Genomic DNA, 22,105 nt, shown 5'->3' on the forward strand with positions numbered 1-22,105 from the left:
AATCTCCAGAAATGAAGTAGCCATAATGCGTATGAGGGAAGACCTATCCAGCAGAAATCTAACACTGCACGAGAAAGGATCCAGTTCTCGGGAACACCAAAGGCAGTACAGACCAGCAGACCTATTCCATACTCAGCGAGGGTAATGTAAAACTTTATTATAGAACTCAGAACTAGTTTGTAGGAAGAAGATTAATGTGAAAATTGTTTCATGCTAGGACATTACTAATTAGAGAACTCAAGTGATTAATGCAATAAGGTGCAACCTGATGTCCAGTTGTCGAATTGAATTAGACGAATTGTTAGAAGGAATTTAGGACCATATACATGTATTATGTGGGTTATGGTTAGAACTTAGATTGAAGTTAAGTTAACTTAGTAACCCCAATTTATAGGAATGCTAGAAGAATTGTATTGTTGAAAGCTACGGTTGGTACCTTGCTAGATATTGGTTTAATGCATGCACTGGGCAGTTCTTAGAATGAGTTATTATCTTTAACTTAGCATTGATATGTGTGATTTAACCTATTGAAAGTGTATCTAGGTAATATTGTATGTTGTATATAAGGTTGATAATAAACACGTATTCTCTCTTAAAATTGAGTCTTGCCTGATGTTGAGCATCAACTCACCACTTACAAAAGTATGAACGTAAGGCAGGAGGGAGATGAAACGTTAGATAAAATTTGGCCACGACTGATAGAAGCAATTAGTATCTATATATGTGTAGGATTACTGGTATTGTCTCTCTGAGTAGTATATTAATCTATAATAGGACATAGGCTGGTGCAGCTCTATAAATATAAATTTGTTTATGCCTGAAAAGGAGACAGGACCAGAATCTAAGCAAACACATAGGACGACTGCAAAGTAAGGGTGATATTGATAAGAGAAGTATAACAGGTATACAGAACGATAATTTCCATAGATAACGACACAACAAAATGGCGCAGTCGGCAGGATGTGATTAGCCCCGTAAAAATCAAAATTTAGTAATCGGGAATCACTGAGTCGGTATTGACCTTATATCAGGCAAAAAAAAAAAAAAAAACTTTTTTTTATATTGTTTTGTGACAGAAAATCTGAATTGATAATAATTGTAGCATGATAAACTAAGTGCAAGAATGTCTATCCCAGTAAGCTCAGAGAATATTGACTTTGCAACTTTTTCGGAGATTAATGATTCAGAATGTTTTAGAACTATTAATCCGCAACAGGTTTTTCCCCAGTTTTTCGGAGAAGAATCTGATGACGTATTAGCATTCTTTGAATATATTGTGGAATTAAGAACTGGTCGATGGAGTGAATCCCAACTGCTTATTCTGCTATGCAGCAAGCTAGTTGGAAAGGCTAAAACCTACTTTTACACCTCACCAGTTCTAAAAGAAACCCGAAATTATAACACTTTTAAAGATGCTCTAATATCTTGATTCTCGGGGGTGAGAAGTGTTAAACCCAACTTGTGGAAGCTTCAGAAGATAGTGCAGAGAGACAAGGAAGGTGTAACGGATTATTATAATCATATGTTGGCCCTTGCCAACACACTAAGTGTCTCTAGCACTGACCAACACCATCTCAATTGGGCAGTCTTCCAACACTTTAGAACAGGTTTAAGAATAGAGTTAAGAGAAAGTGCATTCGGAAAAGGAGATATCAAACTTAGATGCATGTTATAAAGCAGTGAGAGAGAGAGAACAGCTACTTGACAACATATGTCCCACAGCCACAGTAGGATCTGTTAACATAAGAGAAGAGAAAGATAACATCAACGGTCAGAATCTTAAGGAAGAACATCTAGAAAAAGGGGAAAAACAGAGAGCAGGGAGAAACGAGAGAGAGAGGGCAGAACCGAGACAGTTTGCCAATTATCCACTAACACTCCTAGTCTTGGCAAAGTTCGCTTGCTCATTAAACAGGAAATGGAAATATCACAAAGGCCTGTCTTGGATCGCCTAGATACTGTAATCAATAAGTTGGCAACAGCCTCTAAAACAAATCAGGAGAGCTCTTCCTTTCAGGAAGAAAGGACATCTGAATTGATTCACATGGAAGTTGAGAAACTGCAAAGACCGATGCTTGAGAAATTAGATTTAGTTATACAGAAACTAACGGAATTATCGACTAATGGCCATATTAACTCGCCTTTGTCATCGGACGGAGGTAGCAAGAGAAAATAACAGACAACCCCCAAGATGCTTTAGCTGTGATAAAATAGGACATCTAGCTCGAGATTGTTTTAGTAGGCAAAGATTCGCTAAGACAAAATTTTATACAGAGGCTAAAACTCTTCTTTGCACAAAATAAACATTGGGGGGGGGGGGGGGGTAAATAAAAATCAAAACCAAGATACAGGTATTACAGTGAATGGTGTAATCTGCGACAGAAGGGTCAGAGCTTTGATGTTATCGTTATCATCTCTAATTCCTTTTACAGCACTCTTTCCTCCATTTCTGAGCTTCTTCAACAACCTCCAGAATATCTTCCCACCTCCTTGATATTTATTTTCTATGTTCTTACCACAGTCTTCCCATGACTTTTGTTTAGCTAGTTTCACACAGTGTTTAGCTTTCTTGCATTTGTCTCTGTATTCTCTAAGAGCACAAGCTTATTTGCCAGGAACTTTTGATATGCTTTCTTCTTTTCCTTCACTGCCTCTTTAACTTCCTGTGTCCACCATGAAATTCTGATTTTTCTATCCTTGCAGACAATCTCACCACATGCCTCTCTGGCTGAATCCATCAATGTTTTCTTCAGGGCTTGCCACTGAATCTCCAAATCGTTTTTTTTTCCTGTTCACAAACTTTTATTTTATCTTGCATAATGTTTGTGACATGGTGTTTAGCTAGTTTTACACAATGTTTAGCTTTCTTACATTTGTCTCTGTATTCTCTAAGAGCACAAGTTGACTTATTTGACAGGAACTATTGATATGCTTTCTTCTTTTCCTTCACTGCCTCTTTAACTTCCTGTGTCCACCATGGAATTCTAATTTTTGTATCCTTGTACACACCTCACCACATGCCTCTCTGACTGAATCAATCAGTGTTTTTTTTACAGGGGTTGCCACTGAATCTTCAATGTTCGGTTCTTGCTCTCAAACTCTTTCATTTTTTCTTCAATAATCTTTGTGTATTTTAGTCTACAGTTCACATCTGAGAGCTGCCTCAACTTTTATTCGCTTTAAAACTTTCTTACATGTTATTCTTTTCAATATGAAATTCAATTTTATCCCACTCAAGACTAAATAGTGATCACTTCCAATTTCAAATCCTCTGTACACTCTGATGTCCTGCACCAGGGAGAAAACATCACTATCAACAATAACATAGTCAATGAGACTTTTCTTATTCCCTGCCTCTTCTCTCCATGTGAATTTGTGCACATTTTTATGTAGGAAAATGGTGTTAGTAATAACCAGTCCATGTCCTGAGCAGAAATCCAACAGGTATTTGCCATTATTATTAGCTTGGTTCTTTTCTCCAAATTTTCCCAAAATATTTTTGTATATCTGACAATCATTTCCTACTTTGCTATTTGGCTCTCCAACAAGGACCAACTTTTCATTTTTCATTGTGTTAGTTGCTTTCTCTAAAGCCTCAAAAAATTCCTCCACTTCTACCTTAGTAGAACCTTCTGTGGGACTATAGGCACAAATATGTCTCACTGTTCAGTTCCCCATTCTGATATTTGCCCACATCACTCTACTTGAAACTGCCTGCCATTCAAGAAGATTAGCCTCGTATTTAGTTGAATACTATGGCTACTCCTTGATCTCTGGTCAACTGTAATAATTCCTTTCAATCTGGAAATTTCATGTGTCAATTTTTCTTCATCTGTGTTATCAATATGATGGTTCTGTTCAGTGGGAGCAAAGGTTCTTACCTCCTGAATCTATGTTATTCTTTTTTTGATGCTGCTTTATTTTATCTAGGTTTTTGGTGCCATTTTTAAAAGCTAATTTAATTTAACAATATGTCAATAAATATTAATAAATGCACTAAATCCAATAATCATGTAAAAACAACGATGCTAAAAATTTAATTAATCTTAAAAAAAAACAATAAATAAAAAAAATCACCCATTTTGCAGGAGCTTCAAATAACACATCCACACTCAAAATAGGCTTAAAATATTAATGAAAAAAATGAAAACAAGAACTAAGCCCAGTAGCAAAATCTGAGTAAAACAATTAGTCAGAGAAACATGTGAAGCTGTTTGCAATGACAAAAGAATCGGTAACTGCATGGTAAAAGAGGTTCAAATAACAGTTTTTGCAAGAAAGACAGAATGTTCTTGGAAAGGAAGTCAGCATGTGTGCTGAGAGAATACAGAAAAAAAAAATGTAAAAATACTAAACTAGATATTAAATAATAAATCATAGGAAAACTTTTGGCAGAATCAAATTCCTGATAGGTACCCTAAAATAGCATATAGTACTACATAATTATATTTGCATTATTACTAATGTAGTATTAACAATGTTCTTCCAAATTAATCTGATTTGTCAGGTTTCCAATGCGATCAACATTAACATTTCAGTCTTCTTAGGCACTTCACTACATCAATTCACCTAACTCTTAGTCATCCATTGGATTTTTTTTTTCCTGGAATCAAACACCTGTTTTATTAGCCTTTCCTCTTCAGTAATATAACCATACTTACTAAATTAGCTCAGCTTTCATTATGAAATGCTAACAATGTTAAGTGCCTTTGTAATACCTTCATTTTTTAATAGATTCTGCATTGATACCATTTTCACTCAACTTTTCTCAGAATTCTCATACATTGTTTCTAGTCTCTAATCAATTGCTTTATTTTTAACCCAATTCTGAGATTCATAAATTAAAATGGGTTCAGCACTGTCTTGTATAATGCTAGTTTAATGTTTTGGCTAACTGCCCTCTTATTCTATATAGATTTATTTAACAGGCTCCAATATACCAGGCATGTTAATTCTGTTATGTATTTTGAAATTTAAACTGTCACCTTCACTAAAAGCTGTGCCTGAATAGCAAGCATTTTATTCTTCTACAGGTTCTGCATTCAGGAAGCAACTGATATTTTCCATGTCCCTGTATTTTCATAGTTTTATTATTATTATTATTGATGATTTTCAAGCCACATTGGTTACAGTTATTATTCAATTTTATTAAAGAATAATGAAGACTCGTACTCTATTTGAATGTATAATGTCATTCTGTATAAAGATTAAAATCCCATTTTATCCAGGTACCAGCCTCTAATACTAACAACCAATTTACAACTTAGTGACGGACAATATGTTGCTCTATATAATGTTTCATATACACCAAATAGTTGTAGTTTTTTAAAAAAAATAAATTTTTTTTTTTGTTATCTTATGTGTGTCCAGATCTACAAAACTGAAATACAGATCCTTTTTATATTATGATTTATTAACTGATTATCTTAAATCACCAAAATTAGCCTGAACCCAACTTGTTCTTCCACTTGATTTAATTTCTAGTATTTTCCTCAGTATCTTCTCAAATATGCTTGTATAAATTTTACCTGGCACACTCAGTAAGGGACTTACTGCGAAAATTTCACATGCAATAATATTTCCCCTTTTACAGATGGCTACTATGATATCGCTAATCCAATCATCCAAATTTGTTTTTTTTAACTGTGCCTTTTGAATTATGCAGTGAAATATACTATATACTGAATTCTATTCAGTTCCATATTTGCAACTTTCTAGCAAATATCACCTACACATTAACTGCCTTTCCACTTTTTTTTTGGTGTTTTTTTCTGAAGTACTGATATGTATTCCTGATTGCATTCCTCTGGAATATTTTCTACTTTGTCATTACCCTTTAATAATTATTTGAAGTACTCAAAGGCATCATTATCTTCAGTTTTGTTACATTATCATCTTTAATACCTTTGCAGTATTTTCTAAAATATTTTGTCACCTCCATGTTATCTTCTTCCCAAATTATTCCTATGATTCTGTTTAGTTACTTTTACATTTTTCTCTATATTCTCTCAGGGCACCTGCTGCCCTATTTGTCAGGAACTTTTGGTATGATTTCTTCTTTTCTTGAACTGCCTATTAGGATGGTGACACAAGTATTCAGGAAATTTGACATAGGAAATTATCACCATTCAGTTTTAAGTAGAATAAAAGTGAATATCATAGTGAAAAGAGAAATATATTTGAATGTTTTAAAAATAATCAAAGTTGAGAACCTTTCAGGGTTGAACTTAGACTTTGACATACATATATTATTTAAGAAAAAATGAAAGTGTTTTAAAACAAGAAACTATGCCTTTGAGATGCATTGGTAAAATATGAAGAAAACACTGATTCAACAACAGAATATATGTGATGAAGTTTTCTTCAAAGACAGAAAAATCCGAACTTCATGGCTTTCCCATCATCCATTTGTGTTCTGTGTTAAATACTGAACATGAAGTCTTCTAGTTACTTCCTCCCTTCCTTGATCATTATTGCTGAAATATACCATCTTATTATTAATTAGTAATATCTCACCTGTTTCAATTTTCCTGGTTTCAGTAACATGAACTATATCAACATGATACTTCTGATTCATCTGCATATTCCACTTCTTTACCAGTGATACATCTCATGCAGATGATATCTACAATTCTTTGTAGATACCAATTTGTATGCATCTACTTTATAGGTATCTTTGTAGCCATCTACTTTTTCACCATTCATCCTGTTACCTGATGAAAGGAGCTGTAACTTGCTTAACAGACAACGTCTGAGTCCTTTTGAAATTTTATCATGTTGTGCCATCATGTGTGTTTGTAGTTGTTTTAAATCAATACAGAATACAATTTTGTCAAACAAGTCTCAAACTGCCAGCCCAATCTTGTTCATTCCATATCTAAGTGGACACCTAATAATGGGATGTACCATGAGAATGCAAAGATTGGATATTCTGTCAGAATATGGAGATCTTATCCTATTTATTTAAGCAACTCTTTGGGAAGAATAAAGAAGATAAATCTCATTAAGGTAGCAAAATGTCTGAGACTACTGATAAAGATTAGAAATTAGAAAAAGAGAAATTGAAAAGGAATTCAAGGATATTTTGGATGTTTGGAGTAATTACTTTGAAAAATTATGAAACAAGTGGCAATAGAATAGTAGAAAATATTCAGTAAAAATGAAGTTATAAGAACATTACAGTAGTGGAAGCAAAAAAATATATATGATTTTTGCTTCCATATATATAACTGGTGCATATATATGATATATATGCACCAGTCATCTGAAATGGGGAAAGGGAGTAGATGATTCAATGAGAAATGTTCAAATGTGAAGATATAAAAAAAATTATACTGCATAATTCAGCAGACTTTAAGATGATCAGAGTTCAGTTCTCATAGTACCCATCTATAAAATGAGAAAGAAAACCGAATACAAAAATCAAAGAGGCAATTTTAGTACTGTGTTAACATGCAAGCATACTTGAAATGGGGCTATGAAAAATGGCTAACAAGAATCCTGGGGAAGAACTAAGGATGGGTTTGTGCTGCATAGTGGTTGAAAGACTGGATTACTTGTTGTTTTTTTTTTTTTTTAAGATAAACAGTTAAGAAATCATGGTAAATAAGTTTTGGATATGTGAGGTGTGACAATTTAATTCCCAGAATGGCCGCGTAGTGTCACCTGTATGGTGATTTGGTTGGAGTCACATGAGTAATCGTGTTTGTACATCTTTTAACTAATGTGTGAGTAAAACTCAAACCAAAAGAGCCATTTGCTAGTTGGCTATTGCTAAAACATGAATGCAAACTTTGGTGTAAAAATGAGTGATCGAAATTTGGAGCAGCATGTTAACATCAAATTTTGTGTGAAAATGGCAAAGCTGCTACTGAAATGTTGGAGCTGTTGAAAGTGGCATATGGTGTGGATGCTCTGAAAAAGTCAAGTGTCTTTGAGTGGCATAAGAGATTCAAAGATGGATGAGAAAATGTGAATGATGACCCCAGAAGTGGATAGCAAAAACAAAAATGATGGATGCAAATGTGAACAGAGTGTGAGATTTGGTATGGTCTGACAGACAATTAAGTGTGCAATTAATGGCTGATGAATTGCAAATGAATTGAGAAACAGTCAGGGTAATTTTAACTGAAGAATTTGATATGCGAAAGATTTCAAAAGAAATCACGACAATGCACCAGCCATAGCGTGCTCGTCATGAAAGCGTTTCTGGCCAAAAAATCGATTACCGAATTAGGTCATCCTGCCTATACACCTGACTTACCTCCCTGTGATTTCTAGCTGTTTCCAAAATTAAAGACTGCACTAAAACGACAAAGATTTTCTGACATTGCTGATATCCAGCATAATGTGATAAAGGAACTCAAGAGTATTTCAACAGTAGCCACTAATGTATAGTTCCAAATGTAGATGTTTTACAGGTACAGTCTGGGAATTAAATTGTCATGCCTGATATAAAAAAAGGCATATTATATAGCATATATATGATATATATGGGGTGCTTAAGGGTCAAAGAGAGGAGACCTCCACATAGCCTTTAAAGGAATGTGGAGAACCGACCAGGGCTTCTGACCTAATGTCCAATCCTCACCTTCTCGTGGTGCACCCTGTTGGGTATCTACTTGGATACTGAACGAACGAGGATGGGCTGGCAATTTGGGATTTAGCCAACCAAACTGTATTCTTATTGGTTAAACCAAAATAAAAAATGATAGTACAACATGACAAAATTTCATGTCAGCTGTTGCGTCGACCGGTTAAACAAGGCCCCCGTTGTTTTCGCCAGGGAACCAGGGCGAACAGCGAAAAGTCAGCTACTGGAACAAATCTGAAAACAAACCCCAACTCAACATCACCAGAGTTAAAGATCGGTACTATCAACATAAGAAGCCGGAATGGCAAAGAAATGGAGCTAGCTAAGGAATTAGATAAGTACCAGATCGACATTATAGGGGTGACTGAAACAAAAAAGACCAAAACTGGTGAGATCTTTCTGAGCAATAAATACAAAATGTTATATTCAGGCAATGACAATCAAGGAAAAGAAGGAGTAGCCATAGTATTCAACACAAAATACGAGGCTAATCTTCTTGAATGGCAGTCAGTCTCAACTAGAGTAATGTGGGCAAATATGAGAATGGGGAACTGGACAATGAGACTTATTTGTGCCTATGGTACCACAGAAGGTTCTACTAAGGTAGAAGTGGAGGAATTTTTTGAGGCTTTAGAAAAAGCAACTGACACAATGAAAAAGGAAAAGTTGGTCCTTGTTGGGGATCTAAATAGCAGAATAGGAAATGATTGTGAGACATACAAAAATATTTTGGGAAAATTTGGAGAAAAGAGCAAAGCTAATAATAATGGCAAATATCTGTTGGATTTCTGCTCAGGACTTGGACTGGTTATTACTAATGTAATAACCATGTTCCAACATAAAAATGTGCACAAATTCACATGGAGAGAAGAGGCTAGGAATAAGAAAAATCTCATTGACTATGTTATTGTTGATAGTGATGTTTTCTCCCTGGTGCAGGACACCAGAGTGTACAGAGGATTTGAAATTGGAAGTGATCACTATTTAGTCTTGAGCAGGATAAAATTGAATTTCATATTGAAAAGAATAACATGTAAGAAGTTTTAAAACGAATAAAAGTTGAGCAGCTCTCAGATGTGAACTGTAGACTAAAATACACAAAGATTATTGAAGAAAAAATGAAAGAGTTTGAGAACAGGAATCAAACCTTGGAGATTCAGTGGCAAACTCTGAAGAAAACATTGATTGATTCTGCCAGAGAGGCATGTGGTGAGGTTGTGTTGTGTCGCTTTCTTCCTTATCACAACTATTTTAACCTTTTATGCTATATCTCCGTAATACACTCTATCGGGTAGAATGTGGTACCTCTGAGGGACAATGGAATTTCCTCGAGAACGAGGCAGTACCAGAGTATCAGAGTGTCTGAGATTTACCTGTCGTAAAACACCAAGAAATTTATTTGTTTCGCTGCGCCACTTAGCACTATTAGATTATTAATATTAACAACCAAGAGGCAATCTCAGGACAGTACTTAATGATACCTATCAACTCTGCAGACCTGGCCAAAATATACCCTTTTTAATATCCCACATAGGTTCGCATTAATATTTTATAAGCGGTGCATCGGATTCCAGAAATCACAGAAAGTCTTTGTTAGAATCAAAAGCAAGGTTTATTAATTCTCAAAAGTAGATACACTTAATAACATTAATTCAAATCTCATCTTAAGGGAGATCCATACAAAGCATAGAACATTCAAACACTACTATTATACCTAAAACATATTATGTAGCAGCTATCTAAAGTAAGAATGCATTATTTATGTATTATTATCACAGTTATTCTAAAACTCCGTAGCTCTGTCAGACTACTCAAGATAACATTCATATCTTTCACAATCTATTTACAATTTGTCAATTCTTCACTCTAAACATATCCTTAATTTCATTCAATAAAAAGCGAACTTTAACACATCGACAGACAATAAGATTAAATTCAATATCCTTCTAAAGTGATAGCAATACAACCTTTCCTATATCATTAATGTTCCCTTTTATATAACATATTAACGTGGCACAAATCTTTCATTCAATATTCAGTGAAACACAAACAAAGTCTACTTATCTTCCTTTATGGTTCTTTATGGCATCATAGGTTCACAGGAAACTGGCCTTCTGTGGACAGCCGAACTTGCTTTTTTCGAGGAGATACTGCCGCAGAGACCTGCAACCGCCTTAATCAGAATCCCTCCGGTACGGGGGGGTGGTGGGGGGGGCACTGGCACCGTTCGCCACCACGTGAGGGTAACACACAGGAAATCCAGGAACAAAAAATCCCCGTTTCAGGGTCACATGACCCTTATATTTCCCTTTTTCTTCTCGGCATTTCTCGTCCTTTTCGATGTCTAGCGAACTCAGACGTGTTACTACGTCACGGCGTCCATCCTCTCCCCCGCTTATCGCACGCCCACTGATGTCACGTTGTTTGCTTGGGGCGAGCCGCTCCCTTGCGTATGGCTCCGTGACCTATGGACTTCACTCTCCCCCAACTGTTGAATTTGTGTTTACATTCCATAATTCTTTTATACATGTTAATTTATAAAGCTCCAGTAATGTTTTACATTTTCAATATTAATTTTACCTCATTCGCAAATGGCACAAAATATATACTTATCTAACCTTTTCATAACAGAATATACTTGATATACATATTACTTATTTTACACTTAGAGGCAATTTACTGTATTTATCTCCCTTTTTTGTTTGGGAAAGCATGTTAGATTGTGATAAGATAGGAGTTCATAAAATTCCACTCTATCACAATCCAACAGTTGTCTGCAAGGATAAAAAAAAAAAAATCAGAACTCCCTGGTGGACACGGGAAGTTAAAGAGGTAGTGAAGGAAAAGAAGAAAGCATATCAAAAGTTCCTTTCAATTAAGTCAGCTTGTGCTCTTAGAGAATATAGAGACAAATGCAAGAATGCTAAACACTGTAAAACTAGCTAAACAAAAGTCATGGGAGGACTTTGGCAAGAATATAGAAAATAAATATCAAGAAGGTGGCAAAATATTCTGGAGGTTGTTGAAGAAGCTTAGGAATAAAGGAAAAAGTGCTGTAAAAGGAGTTAGAGATGATAAAGGTGACATGAAAACTGGAGAAAAAGATATCCTTGAAGTATGGAGTAATTACTTTGAAAAACTGCTAAATGAAACAAGCAGTGATGACAGCACAGTGGTAAAAAACACTGACCAGGCATGCAGGCAGGAATACATATCCATACTTGAATTAGAAAAAGCCATCAAAGGCTTGAAATGTGGAAAAGTAGCTGGAGTAGATGATATTCGACCAGAAATGCTGAAGTATGGTGGTATAAGAGTCTTACAGTGGCTGCACTTCATAGTTCAGAAAGCCTGGACAGAGGGACGAATTCCCAATGATTGGAGTAGAGCTCTCATAGTACCCATATATAAAAAGAGAAATAAAACTCAATGTGAGAATTACAGAGGTATTACAGGAACACTGGCAAGATCTACTTGCATAGATCTTGCTAGTGTTCCTGGCAAGATCTATGCAAGTATACTTGAGAAACGGTTGAGAAGAATTGTGGAAGAAAAGCTTGGTGAAGAACAAGCTGGATTCAGCCAAATAGAGGCTGTCAGGATCAGATCTTCACTTTACGACAAATAGTCGAGAAAGCATGGGAATATAACAAAGATCTGTATTTAAGTTTTGTCAATTTGGAAAAGGCATATGACAAGGTGCCAAGCTATTCAATATGCTGCAGTTATATGGTGTCAATGGGGCATTATATCAAGCAATACTTAGTCTTTATTTGAGTTGTAAGTAAGCAGTTAGAATTGAAGGAGGTACAGGAAGATGGTTTAATGTTAAATCTGGTGCGAGACAAGGATGTACATTATCCCCTCTGTTATTCATTATCTATATGGATCACATTATGAAGGAAAGCGGTATTAAACATGATATCAAAATTGGAGATGTTAATGTCAGCTCTTTGCTTTATGCAGATGATGTTATTATACTTCTAAATAAATCCGCTACAAGTCTGCAAGATTCTCTGACTAAATTGAATAGCTGTTGTAATAGATATGGTATGAAGGTCAGCAATAAAAAGACAAAGACAATGAAATTAGGCAGAATCATTGAAAATGTCAACTGTGTTGTGAATGGAGAACTTATAGAACAAGTAAAACATTTCAGCTACTTAGGCACGATTTTTACTGAAGATGGTAAATTAAATATAGAAATAGACAACAGAATTAGCAAAGCTGGTAAGTCAATTGAATAAATTCATATGGAATAAGAGAGAAATTAGCTGGAACACTAAATTAGCTGTATACAAGACAGTGTTCAAACCAGTTTTAACTTATGGATTTGAGAGCTGGGTCAGAAGTAAAACACTTGACCAAAGACTAGAGACCGCAGATATGAGAATCCTGAGAAAGATTAGAGGCATGAACAGATGGCATCAATGGCAATATCATATTAAAAACGAGGATATCAGGAAAGAACTTGACATTGTCAGCATCCAGGAATGTGTTAGCAGAGCTAATTTCAGGTGGTATGGTCACCTAAACAGAATGGGCGAGGAAAGATTAAATGGGTGAGGAAAGATGTAAGTGGAAAGACAAAACAAGTGTTCTCTGCCAGGTTGGCAGCAAAACGACCCAGAGGAAGACCAAGATATAGGTGGATTGATACAGTACAAAGTGCCTTAGACGATAGAAATATAAGATCTGATAATGTTGGAGTCTTGACAAGTAACAGACTGATTTGGAGGAAAATTGTAGATAGGAAGTTAGCAATGATGTAATTTTTTCATGTAGTACTATCATATCCTGTACACCCCTTGTGGGTACATGGCAGGAATTTGATGATGATGATGATATATGACATTACACATAGTAATATATAGCCTATTGTTATGTTTTTATTTTTCCTTATATTTAGTTTAGTTTAATTACAATCTTGCCTCTCTACAATTACTATTAGACTCTTCCAATATCTTACTGACTTAAATATCTCTATCACTTCCTATGTTCTTACTCTATGTGGGAGGCAAACTAAACTACTCTGGCCAATCTCTAGATTGTACACGTGCTTATTCCAATTAGTAAAAATTAATCCTTAACAAAGAAAGAATCCTTTAATCTAGCTGTCTGGGGCAGTCCCCTTTCGGATTTTGGCAAAATTTTTTTTTTTCGCTGCACCAGCCAATATTCCTATAATAGAAGACTCGTATTCAGGGGAACTTTTCCAGACTTTAAAAAAGCACATTTGTGAACAATTTAGTACCCTCACTCATTGAACTAAACACTCTACTAAGTTATATAATTCTTGTTTTAAGTCGTGACCTTTATTACAACATATTATACTTTCTTTCCCCTTTCTCCCACTATGGTTCAGATTTTATGAGTGGTAGTTTTGGTTCATATTATAGGCAACACACAGATATACAAAAAACATCATATATATTGGGAATCTTAAATCATATACAGCTAATCATATCTCATATTCAACTAAGTCAATGCTATATTCAATCAAACTATGTGAAAATAACTGACATTCTAGCACATGAAAATAAACACAATCCTTTAAGTTAAATCATTAAAATACACATATTATATACACCAAATAGATCCAATTACCATTCTGCTTACAAGGTTAATTACACTCACTAAATATGACACAAACTTCTATAATCATTTCCATTTCTAAAGGAAACTATCTGCTACTAAACAAATACTTAAAATTCTCTAATTCAGTCCACGCTTGATTATTACTTTATGAACTTCCTTTTCTTATCTAACGAGGAACAAATATCAAAATCTCTACTTTATCATGTCTGCGATAGGATCTTCAGATCGGTCTGGTTCTACCTTCTTTGTCCTAACATGGCACGTGACTTCCGTATGCTTACTTCTACATGGTGGGAATTTAACTAGTCGTCCATTCAAACATCTGCTCTGCTCCTGGCATTATGTCCATGGCATTCTGGTTCTGCTTTCGATGATTCCTGGCATTCTGCCATAGGAACGTGGGATACGTCCGCAATTCATTTAGACAAAATCTCCAGCGAAAGAATGTGGACAGCACATGGCAATATCTTTCGCTTAGCCAGTCCGGAACTTCTATCATCAAGGGGATAAGCTCACCGTCTGACATCGGAATAATGTCTCTAATCCATTCAAGATCTGTCGGTCTGTGGGAGGGAACGAACAAGCAAAAAAAATGGAGCAATGGAGGGCGAGGGAGGGGTGCAAACTCCTTTTATTCTACCTTTTATCTTTACCCTTGGTGCCCTCTTTTGGCCCAAGACTGACCTTCACTGACCGCTGCGATACAGTACTTCACGTGATTTTCGAGTAGTGTCTTCGCAAAATTCAGCGTGCATCATCTTCCAAGATTAAAACTGCCGCAGGCTCGCCGTTTGCCCTGAGGGCTCACACATGGCCCTTGAACTATCGTTTACACTGTGCCTGTTCCTTCATCATATACAAAATACCTTATAAGAACTATACTTTATACGAATTCGGGGGGGGGGGGTTAACACTAAGTTCTTTAATTCTGCATAAAGAGGTAATATTCTAACATTATTTACAGCAGACATTTTATCAATGCTACTCGAGTACAAGCTCTTTTTCTTCTCTATTGTTTTAGACTTGTAACATCCTGAATGAATAAATTCTTTTCAAAAAATGTTTCATTCAGGATGTAACACTATACTTCAGGTATAAGTCAGTAATTAGATGGCTTAATGTGGAATAAGGTATAGAGAAAGATTGCATACTACCTTGCCAATGTTATTTATCATCTGGTAGTAGTTAGATGTATCCCTCGGTATAAATATGAATTGAATAATCCACAGAGTTGATGTCATTACCACTCCAGATGGATTTAAGTCTCCTAATGGAAGGTTGATAAAAATCATCAATACAGTTCTAAAGACTCTTTGTGTCTCCTGCCTAAAGTAAAGAAGTAAGTTTAATATCTTTTATATATCACATTTAATGCCACTTCATAAGCTGGACCGTATTGATTTTTTTTTTTTTTTTTTTTATCAGCCTTCCCTTAGGAGACTTACATTGGGAAACTGAATAAAATGATAGCAACAAAGCTGGTATGGAAATCAGCAATAATAAAAAAAAAAAATTGTGAAATATAGCTATGCAGAAAACATTTCAACTATTTAGGCACGATTTTTAGTAAAGTTGGAAATAAATATGGAAATAGAATACAGAGATCTAGCTGAATAAATTTATATGCAGTAAGGGAGAAATTAACTAAAACACCAAACTAGTTACATATAATACAGTGTTCAAACCAATTTTAACTTTATGGATTTGAAAGCTGGGTAAGAAACAAAACAGATGAGTGAAGAAAGACCAATAGATGTAACAGTTCTGGTAAAAATCAGAAGTGACCATACCATCTGAGCTAGCTAGCTATCTAAGATGGTACAGCCACTTTAACAAAATGGAAGAGTGAAAGGTTAGCAAACTATCCCAGAGGAGGAGAACAAGATCTAGGTGGGCAGTTAGTAATGACCTAAAAGATTGAACTGCAGATCTGAAAAATACTGGAGACCTGGCAAGTAACAGATTAATTTAGAAGAAAATTATTGCTAGTTAGCTAGTAAAATGATGCAAATTATTGCATAGTGGTATCATAGTAGCCTATACATCCCTTGAGGGCACACATCAAGAAATGATGGCAAAGATGACTTTTGATGCTATGAGTGGCAAACCTAGCAGGTGCACACAATAGATTAGGTTTACAAAACTTGTTCAATTTCTCATGTGAAATTGCCACAAAGCATTAATGTTTAATATTTTATTTTGTGGCAAAAACTTACCTATTTCCTGAGACATCTAAAACATGCAATTCTGTCAGTTTTCCCATATCTGGAGGTAAGTATAAAAGGCAATTTTCTCTCAATGAAAGTACACCCAGCTTTGACAGGTTACCAATTTGAGAAGGAAGTTCAATTAAACGATTCCTATCAACATTTAAATTGGTCAGCTTGACTAAATTTCCCATGGATGCAGGTAATTCTTTTAAGAAGTTTTCTGTTAAAATTAATTCCTGAAGATTCGTACAATTTCCAATAGCAGAATTTAAAATGATTAACCTGTTCTGATCAACCTGTAATTAAAAACAAAATAAATTAGAATATATTTTAAGTGAAATACAACTTAAATTTTTAAACAAGTTTCTATGAGCTTATACAAGCCAAAGAATTATGACAACCAATTTCTCCCCCCCCCCCCCAACTAGAAATATAACTTTCAAAGAAGTAGACTTTTGTTGAGTTGATCTGGATAAGAAATCAACTCAACAACACAATTTTTAACATAAAATTCATTTTTATCCTGCTCAAAACTAAGTGGTGATAATGTCCTATTTCAAATCCCATGTATACTCTTGTCCTGAACCACATCGAAAATATCACTATTGGGAATAACATATTGAGATATTAATATAATTAACGGCTATTGTAGCCTGTTTTTGTTTAGGAGTGTCCCTTATATTAATACATTGGCTAACATAACTCAAAAACGGGGGTATATATATATATATATATATATATATATTTTGGGGCATTATGGGTGAGTATAGAATGCAATTATGGCATTTTTATTCTGCCATAATTGCCTTCTATACTTACCCATAATGCCCTAAAATATATATATACCCCCTTTTTTTAGTTATGTTAGCCAATGTATTAATATAAGGGACACTCCTAAACAAAAACAGGCTACAATAGCCGTTAATTATATTATTAATAGTGTCTAAGAGGAGTAACATGGGAATTTCCCAGAAACTATACTTAATTTATATTGAAATATTGCCCCCCCCCCCAACATTTTAAATGTGAATTGGTGCACGTGGACTGAAGACACAAGAAAGTGCTATTTGGAACATGTTATTAGTAATGACTAGTCCATGTCCCGAACAGGAATACTGGACTAGTCCTGCTCCTATCTCTAAATTTCCCCAAAGCATTTTTATGTGTCCGATATTAATTTCCTATTCTACTGTTTAGATCTCAAAAGGATCCACTTTTCCTTTGTCAATTGCCTTTGCTTATTCCTCCATTTTTTCCTTAGCAGAACCATATGCATAATTAACTCTCATTATTCAATTCTCCATTTTGATGTTCACCCACATCACCATACTGTTGTCTGCCATTCAGTATGGTGATGTGGCACCATACTGAATGGTGCCACATCACCATAAGATTCGCTTCGTGTTAATATTGAATACTATAGCTATTCCATCTGTTCCCTAATCATTATTGCCAGAATATAAAATTATCTGTAATTTGGAAGAAACTCATCCATTTTTGCCTTCTTTGTTTCTGTAACACCAATTATGCCAGTGTGGTACTTCTCTAATTCTTCAGCCAATCCACTGATGCTACTTACAGTGATGGTATCTATTTTGAATTCTGCTGATGTTGGGTTTGAGTATGTTCCAATTGCTAACTTTTCACTGTTTGCCCTGGTTTCCTGATTAAAAGAATGGAGACCTACCGTATGTTATCACATATAATGCAAAAAATTTATGGTAAAAAATACTACTTAAAGTTAGGGATTTTAGGATCCGCATATAAAGTTCGCATTATATGCGGATCCTAAAAATATAACATCTTATTAGACTTGCACACACAATATATACTACCTAATGCCTATGCAACCAAATCTACTTGACCCACTCACATTCGGCGACCAAGTGGGTCAAGTCGCATCGTATCTGCGCATAAAGCTACTTACATTACTGGCATTATGCGCAGATACGATGCGCTCTCCGTCACCGAATGATAGAGCATGTTGAGATAGAGCACAGTTAGGTATATCGGTTTAACCACATTCATTTTAAATATTATTCGTTAAACAAACCTAGCCTGAAAAGGAGCCAACAGAAACGTAAACGTTCATCTTTTGAAGCAGGATTTAAATTGCATGTCATGCAGTTTGCAAAGGAACATAATAACAGTGTTGCTATGAGAGAATTTGGTGTAGCAGAGAGTAATATTAGACTTTGGCGTAAGCAAAAAGACAGTCTTGAAAAAATCCCCAAAACGAAACGTGCCCGTCGTGGAGATGTAGCATCCTTTCCAGAACTCAAAAAAGAGCTAAATGAATGGATTTTGATGCAACGGCAAGATGGCATTATAGACAAGAAATGCAATTCGTTTTCAAGCTCTACAACTCTAGAATGGTAAATACAAGGACATATTTTCTTGCTTTGCCTGGGTGGTGCAACAGATTTATGGAATGCAAAGCATTAACATTACGGCACCGAACAAAAATTGCGCAGAAGTTACCAAAGCAGCTTGAAGAAAAAGTGCAGTCCTTCCATAAATTTATCATAAAATTACAGAAGTGTCACGGATATGAACTTTCCCAAATTGGCAATATGGATGAGACGTCCATGTACTTTGATATGCCTGGGAATTGAACAGTAAACTCCGTTGGTGAAAAGGGTGTCTTCATAAAAACAATTGGACATGAAAAAACGCATTTTACTGTTGTTCTAGCATGCATGGCAGATGGAACCAAATTAAAGCCAACAGTGATATTTAAAAGGAAGAAAATTCCGAAGCATATGAAATTTCCACCAGGTGTAATTGTTTGCGCCAATCAGAAAGGTTGGATGGATGAAGAAGGTGTACAATTGTGGCTGGATCAAGTATGGAACATACATCCAGGTAGCTTGTTACGTCAACAAAGCATGCTAGTCTGGGATATGTTCCAGGCGCATTTAACAGAGGCAAGCAAAGAGAAAGCACGTGAGCTACATACAGACCTAGCAGTCATACCGGGAGGTCTAACTTCCGTTTTGCAGCTGCTTGATGTCAGCTTGAATAAGCCATTTAAAGATCACTTACGTGAAAAATGGAGAGAATGGATGTCATCGTTTGGTGAAGATGACAAAGGGTGGGAATTTTCAGAAGCCTGAGATCACCCTAGTCACCAGCTGGGTTAAAGAAGCATGGGATTCGATACCATCTGAAATGATTCAACGCTCATTTCTTAAATGTGGAATAAGTAATTCAATGGATGGATCCGAAGATCACGTCATATATGAAAGCGAGGATGACACACAACAAACTGGAGAGCATGAAGATGATGATGACAAGTGCTACACTGACGACGCAATCCCTACAGATGAATTTATAATTGAAATGTTTGATGACTCAAAAGATGAAGAAGAATTTAAAGGATTTTGACATTTTGTTTTAAAATAAATATTTCTTTCATTAATTCGTCTTGTATTATTTATAATGTTATGGAACAAGATGAACGGATCGCATTATATGTGGACATGGCATTTTAGGGCTAGTTTTCAAACAAAATTTCTAGTTCGCATTATACGTGGATCGCATTATACGCGATAATATATGGTAGTTTAAATGAGTGATATCTCAACCAGCATGACATTCCATTATGTTGTACCATTATTGTCTTTTGATTTAAACCAATACAGAATACAATTTTGACAGCTAAATCCCAAACTGCAAGCCCATCCTTATTTGTTCAGTATCTTGGTAGACACCTATAAAGGGATACGCCATGAAACAGTGTGAATTGGACATTAGGTCAGAAGCCTCAGTTGATTCTCTGCATTCCTCAAAATAATATGTAAAGGTTTTTCAAATGATGGGATATCAACTAGTGGCAAGTGAAGTAATCAGAAAGATTAGTTTTAATATTTTTACTTCAAGCATAAAATTGCACAAGTACTAATTCATTTTCTCTGATGGTGCCATTTGATCTATAACAGAGCTGACCCTTAGAAGAGCTATAAAAAAAAAACTTGCACTTGGATAAAGGATGAAAGAATATAATTTCTTGGCAATCTTAATTTATAGTATAACGAAGTGAGGGAGAGAAAAAAAAAACTTTTAATGTAGAAGAGCTGATGAAGCACTAAGGGCCTAATTAACCTTTTTCTTTCCCTTCATTCAGCTTAATACATGATTACAAGTTGATATTATTCAAATAAGTTATAATCCACCATATTAACTGGCATACCTATGTAATATTTAAGTAACAGTAGAATCTCAATCAAAATCACACTAAGATTTCTTGAGCCTCAGGAGGAAAAAGTATATATATATATATAATCAAATTAATGAAACCTAATAAATTTTTAACTTCAACTGGTAAGTTTTTTTACCCATTATTATTTTTATACAACTGGCACTGGTTGGAATTATGAATAATATAACTATGGAGTTGGTGTTTTATGTCTGTTAATAGTGCATTCTCTTGAGCCAGTTTGTCTATTCTGTGGAATAAAATAGCTTGAGAAAGGTATTCCTTTTACATTGCTGTAAAGGGACTTTCCTAGATGAAGAAAATTCCAACTAACCTCATTAGATGGTAGATGACTATCACCTGGTGAAACATGACTATCTTGCTTAAAGAGAACCTGAAATAGCTGATGTCGCAATTAGTTTCCAGAGAAGGGGTTCCAGTTTCTAGCTGATCACCTGGCACATAATCCTGCTTCCAGATTTTGTCTGGAAGAAGAATGTCATGTGTTGTATGTGGGGGGGGGGGGGCCTATATTGTGGGATGAGTGCCAATGCCTGTACTGCTCTGGACATATCTTAGTATTTCTTCTCACTGTATGTCCCTCTGCTCTTTTTTTCACCTTTAAAACACCAGTATCACAGTAAACAAAATACAGATAAATAAATGCATTAAAAAACCTCATCGACATTTGAGGGGAATGAACATTACATTGTGTGTACCACCATATATTGATATCTTTTCTTAACCAGCTCTCTGGAAAGATACATTACTCAGATCATCTCACGCCACATCTTGAACAAGTAACTGTTCTCTCAGCCTTTCTCAATCTCTGTCCTTTGATAGCATGGCAAGTAGGATGACTTCCAAGACCACCTCCTTTCTATTGAAAAAAATACTGTTTGTGCTATATGGATCCAAACTTATCTGTTTGAGTTGCAGAAATTAATCATGTTGGAATGAGAGTCTCCATTTCTAAGCCCTTATTCAAAATTCCTGTCTAATATGCAAACCATGTTTTTCTAATAAAAAAAAATAAAAAAATAAATGTTTTTTCTTATACAAATGGTTGTAGTATTCTCTAATCCCTAGCAAAGGGAATACATTCAACTAATGTTCATGTGTTCTGATCCCCTCCCCTCTCTCATTCAGATGACACCACTAACACAGTTAAAGATAAACCTGCCTCCTGCCATCATTCTTTTCTTGAAAATCCTGTAGACAACTATGGTAAATCATCTCTAGCCATATCAGGAACAATATACCCTATGCTCACTCTGTCTTTTCGTTAGAAATACATCAAAAGAACCTTTAATAATCATACAAAAAAAAAAAAAGCTTTGTGGTCCTGATGGTATCGTCCCAGTTGTATACAAAATGTGTCTTACACCTGTCCATCTTTACTATTAGAGTCAGCTGGCATTCATCTAACAGCTTGGATATAAGCTAATATTTAATCCAAAGAATGGAAATAAATGTCTGCCATCAAAGTATCAACTTATCACTCTC

General features: G+C 35.3%; 1 protein-coding gene across 1 annotated transcript in view; it reads right to left on the reverse strand.

Moving 5' to 3' along the window:
- The window catches only part of LOC150092621 (protein lap4-like), a 737,075-nt gene that overhangs the window by 558,320 nt on the left and 156,650 nt on the right, over positions 1-22,105 (reverse strand). Inside the window, exon 8 of the mRNA XM_090414245.1 lies at positions 16,408-16,697. Within this exon, the coding sequence (XP_090270371.1) occupies positions 16,408-16,697 (290 nt within the window). The remainder of the gene's footprint in view (positions 1-16,407; positions 16,698-22,105) is intronic.

Source organism: Typopeltis vanoorti, chromosome 25, assembly GCF_054136105.1.
Source record: "Typopeltis vanoorti isolate ZY-2024b chromosome 25, IOZ_Tvanoo_1.0, whole genome shotgun sequence".
NCBI classification, from domain to species: Eukaryota; Metazoa; Arthropoda; class Arachnida; order Uropygi; family Thelyphonidae; genus Typopeltis; species Typopeltis vanoorti.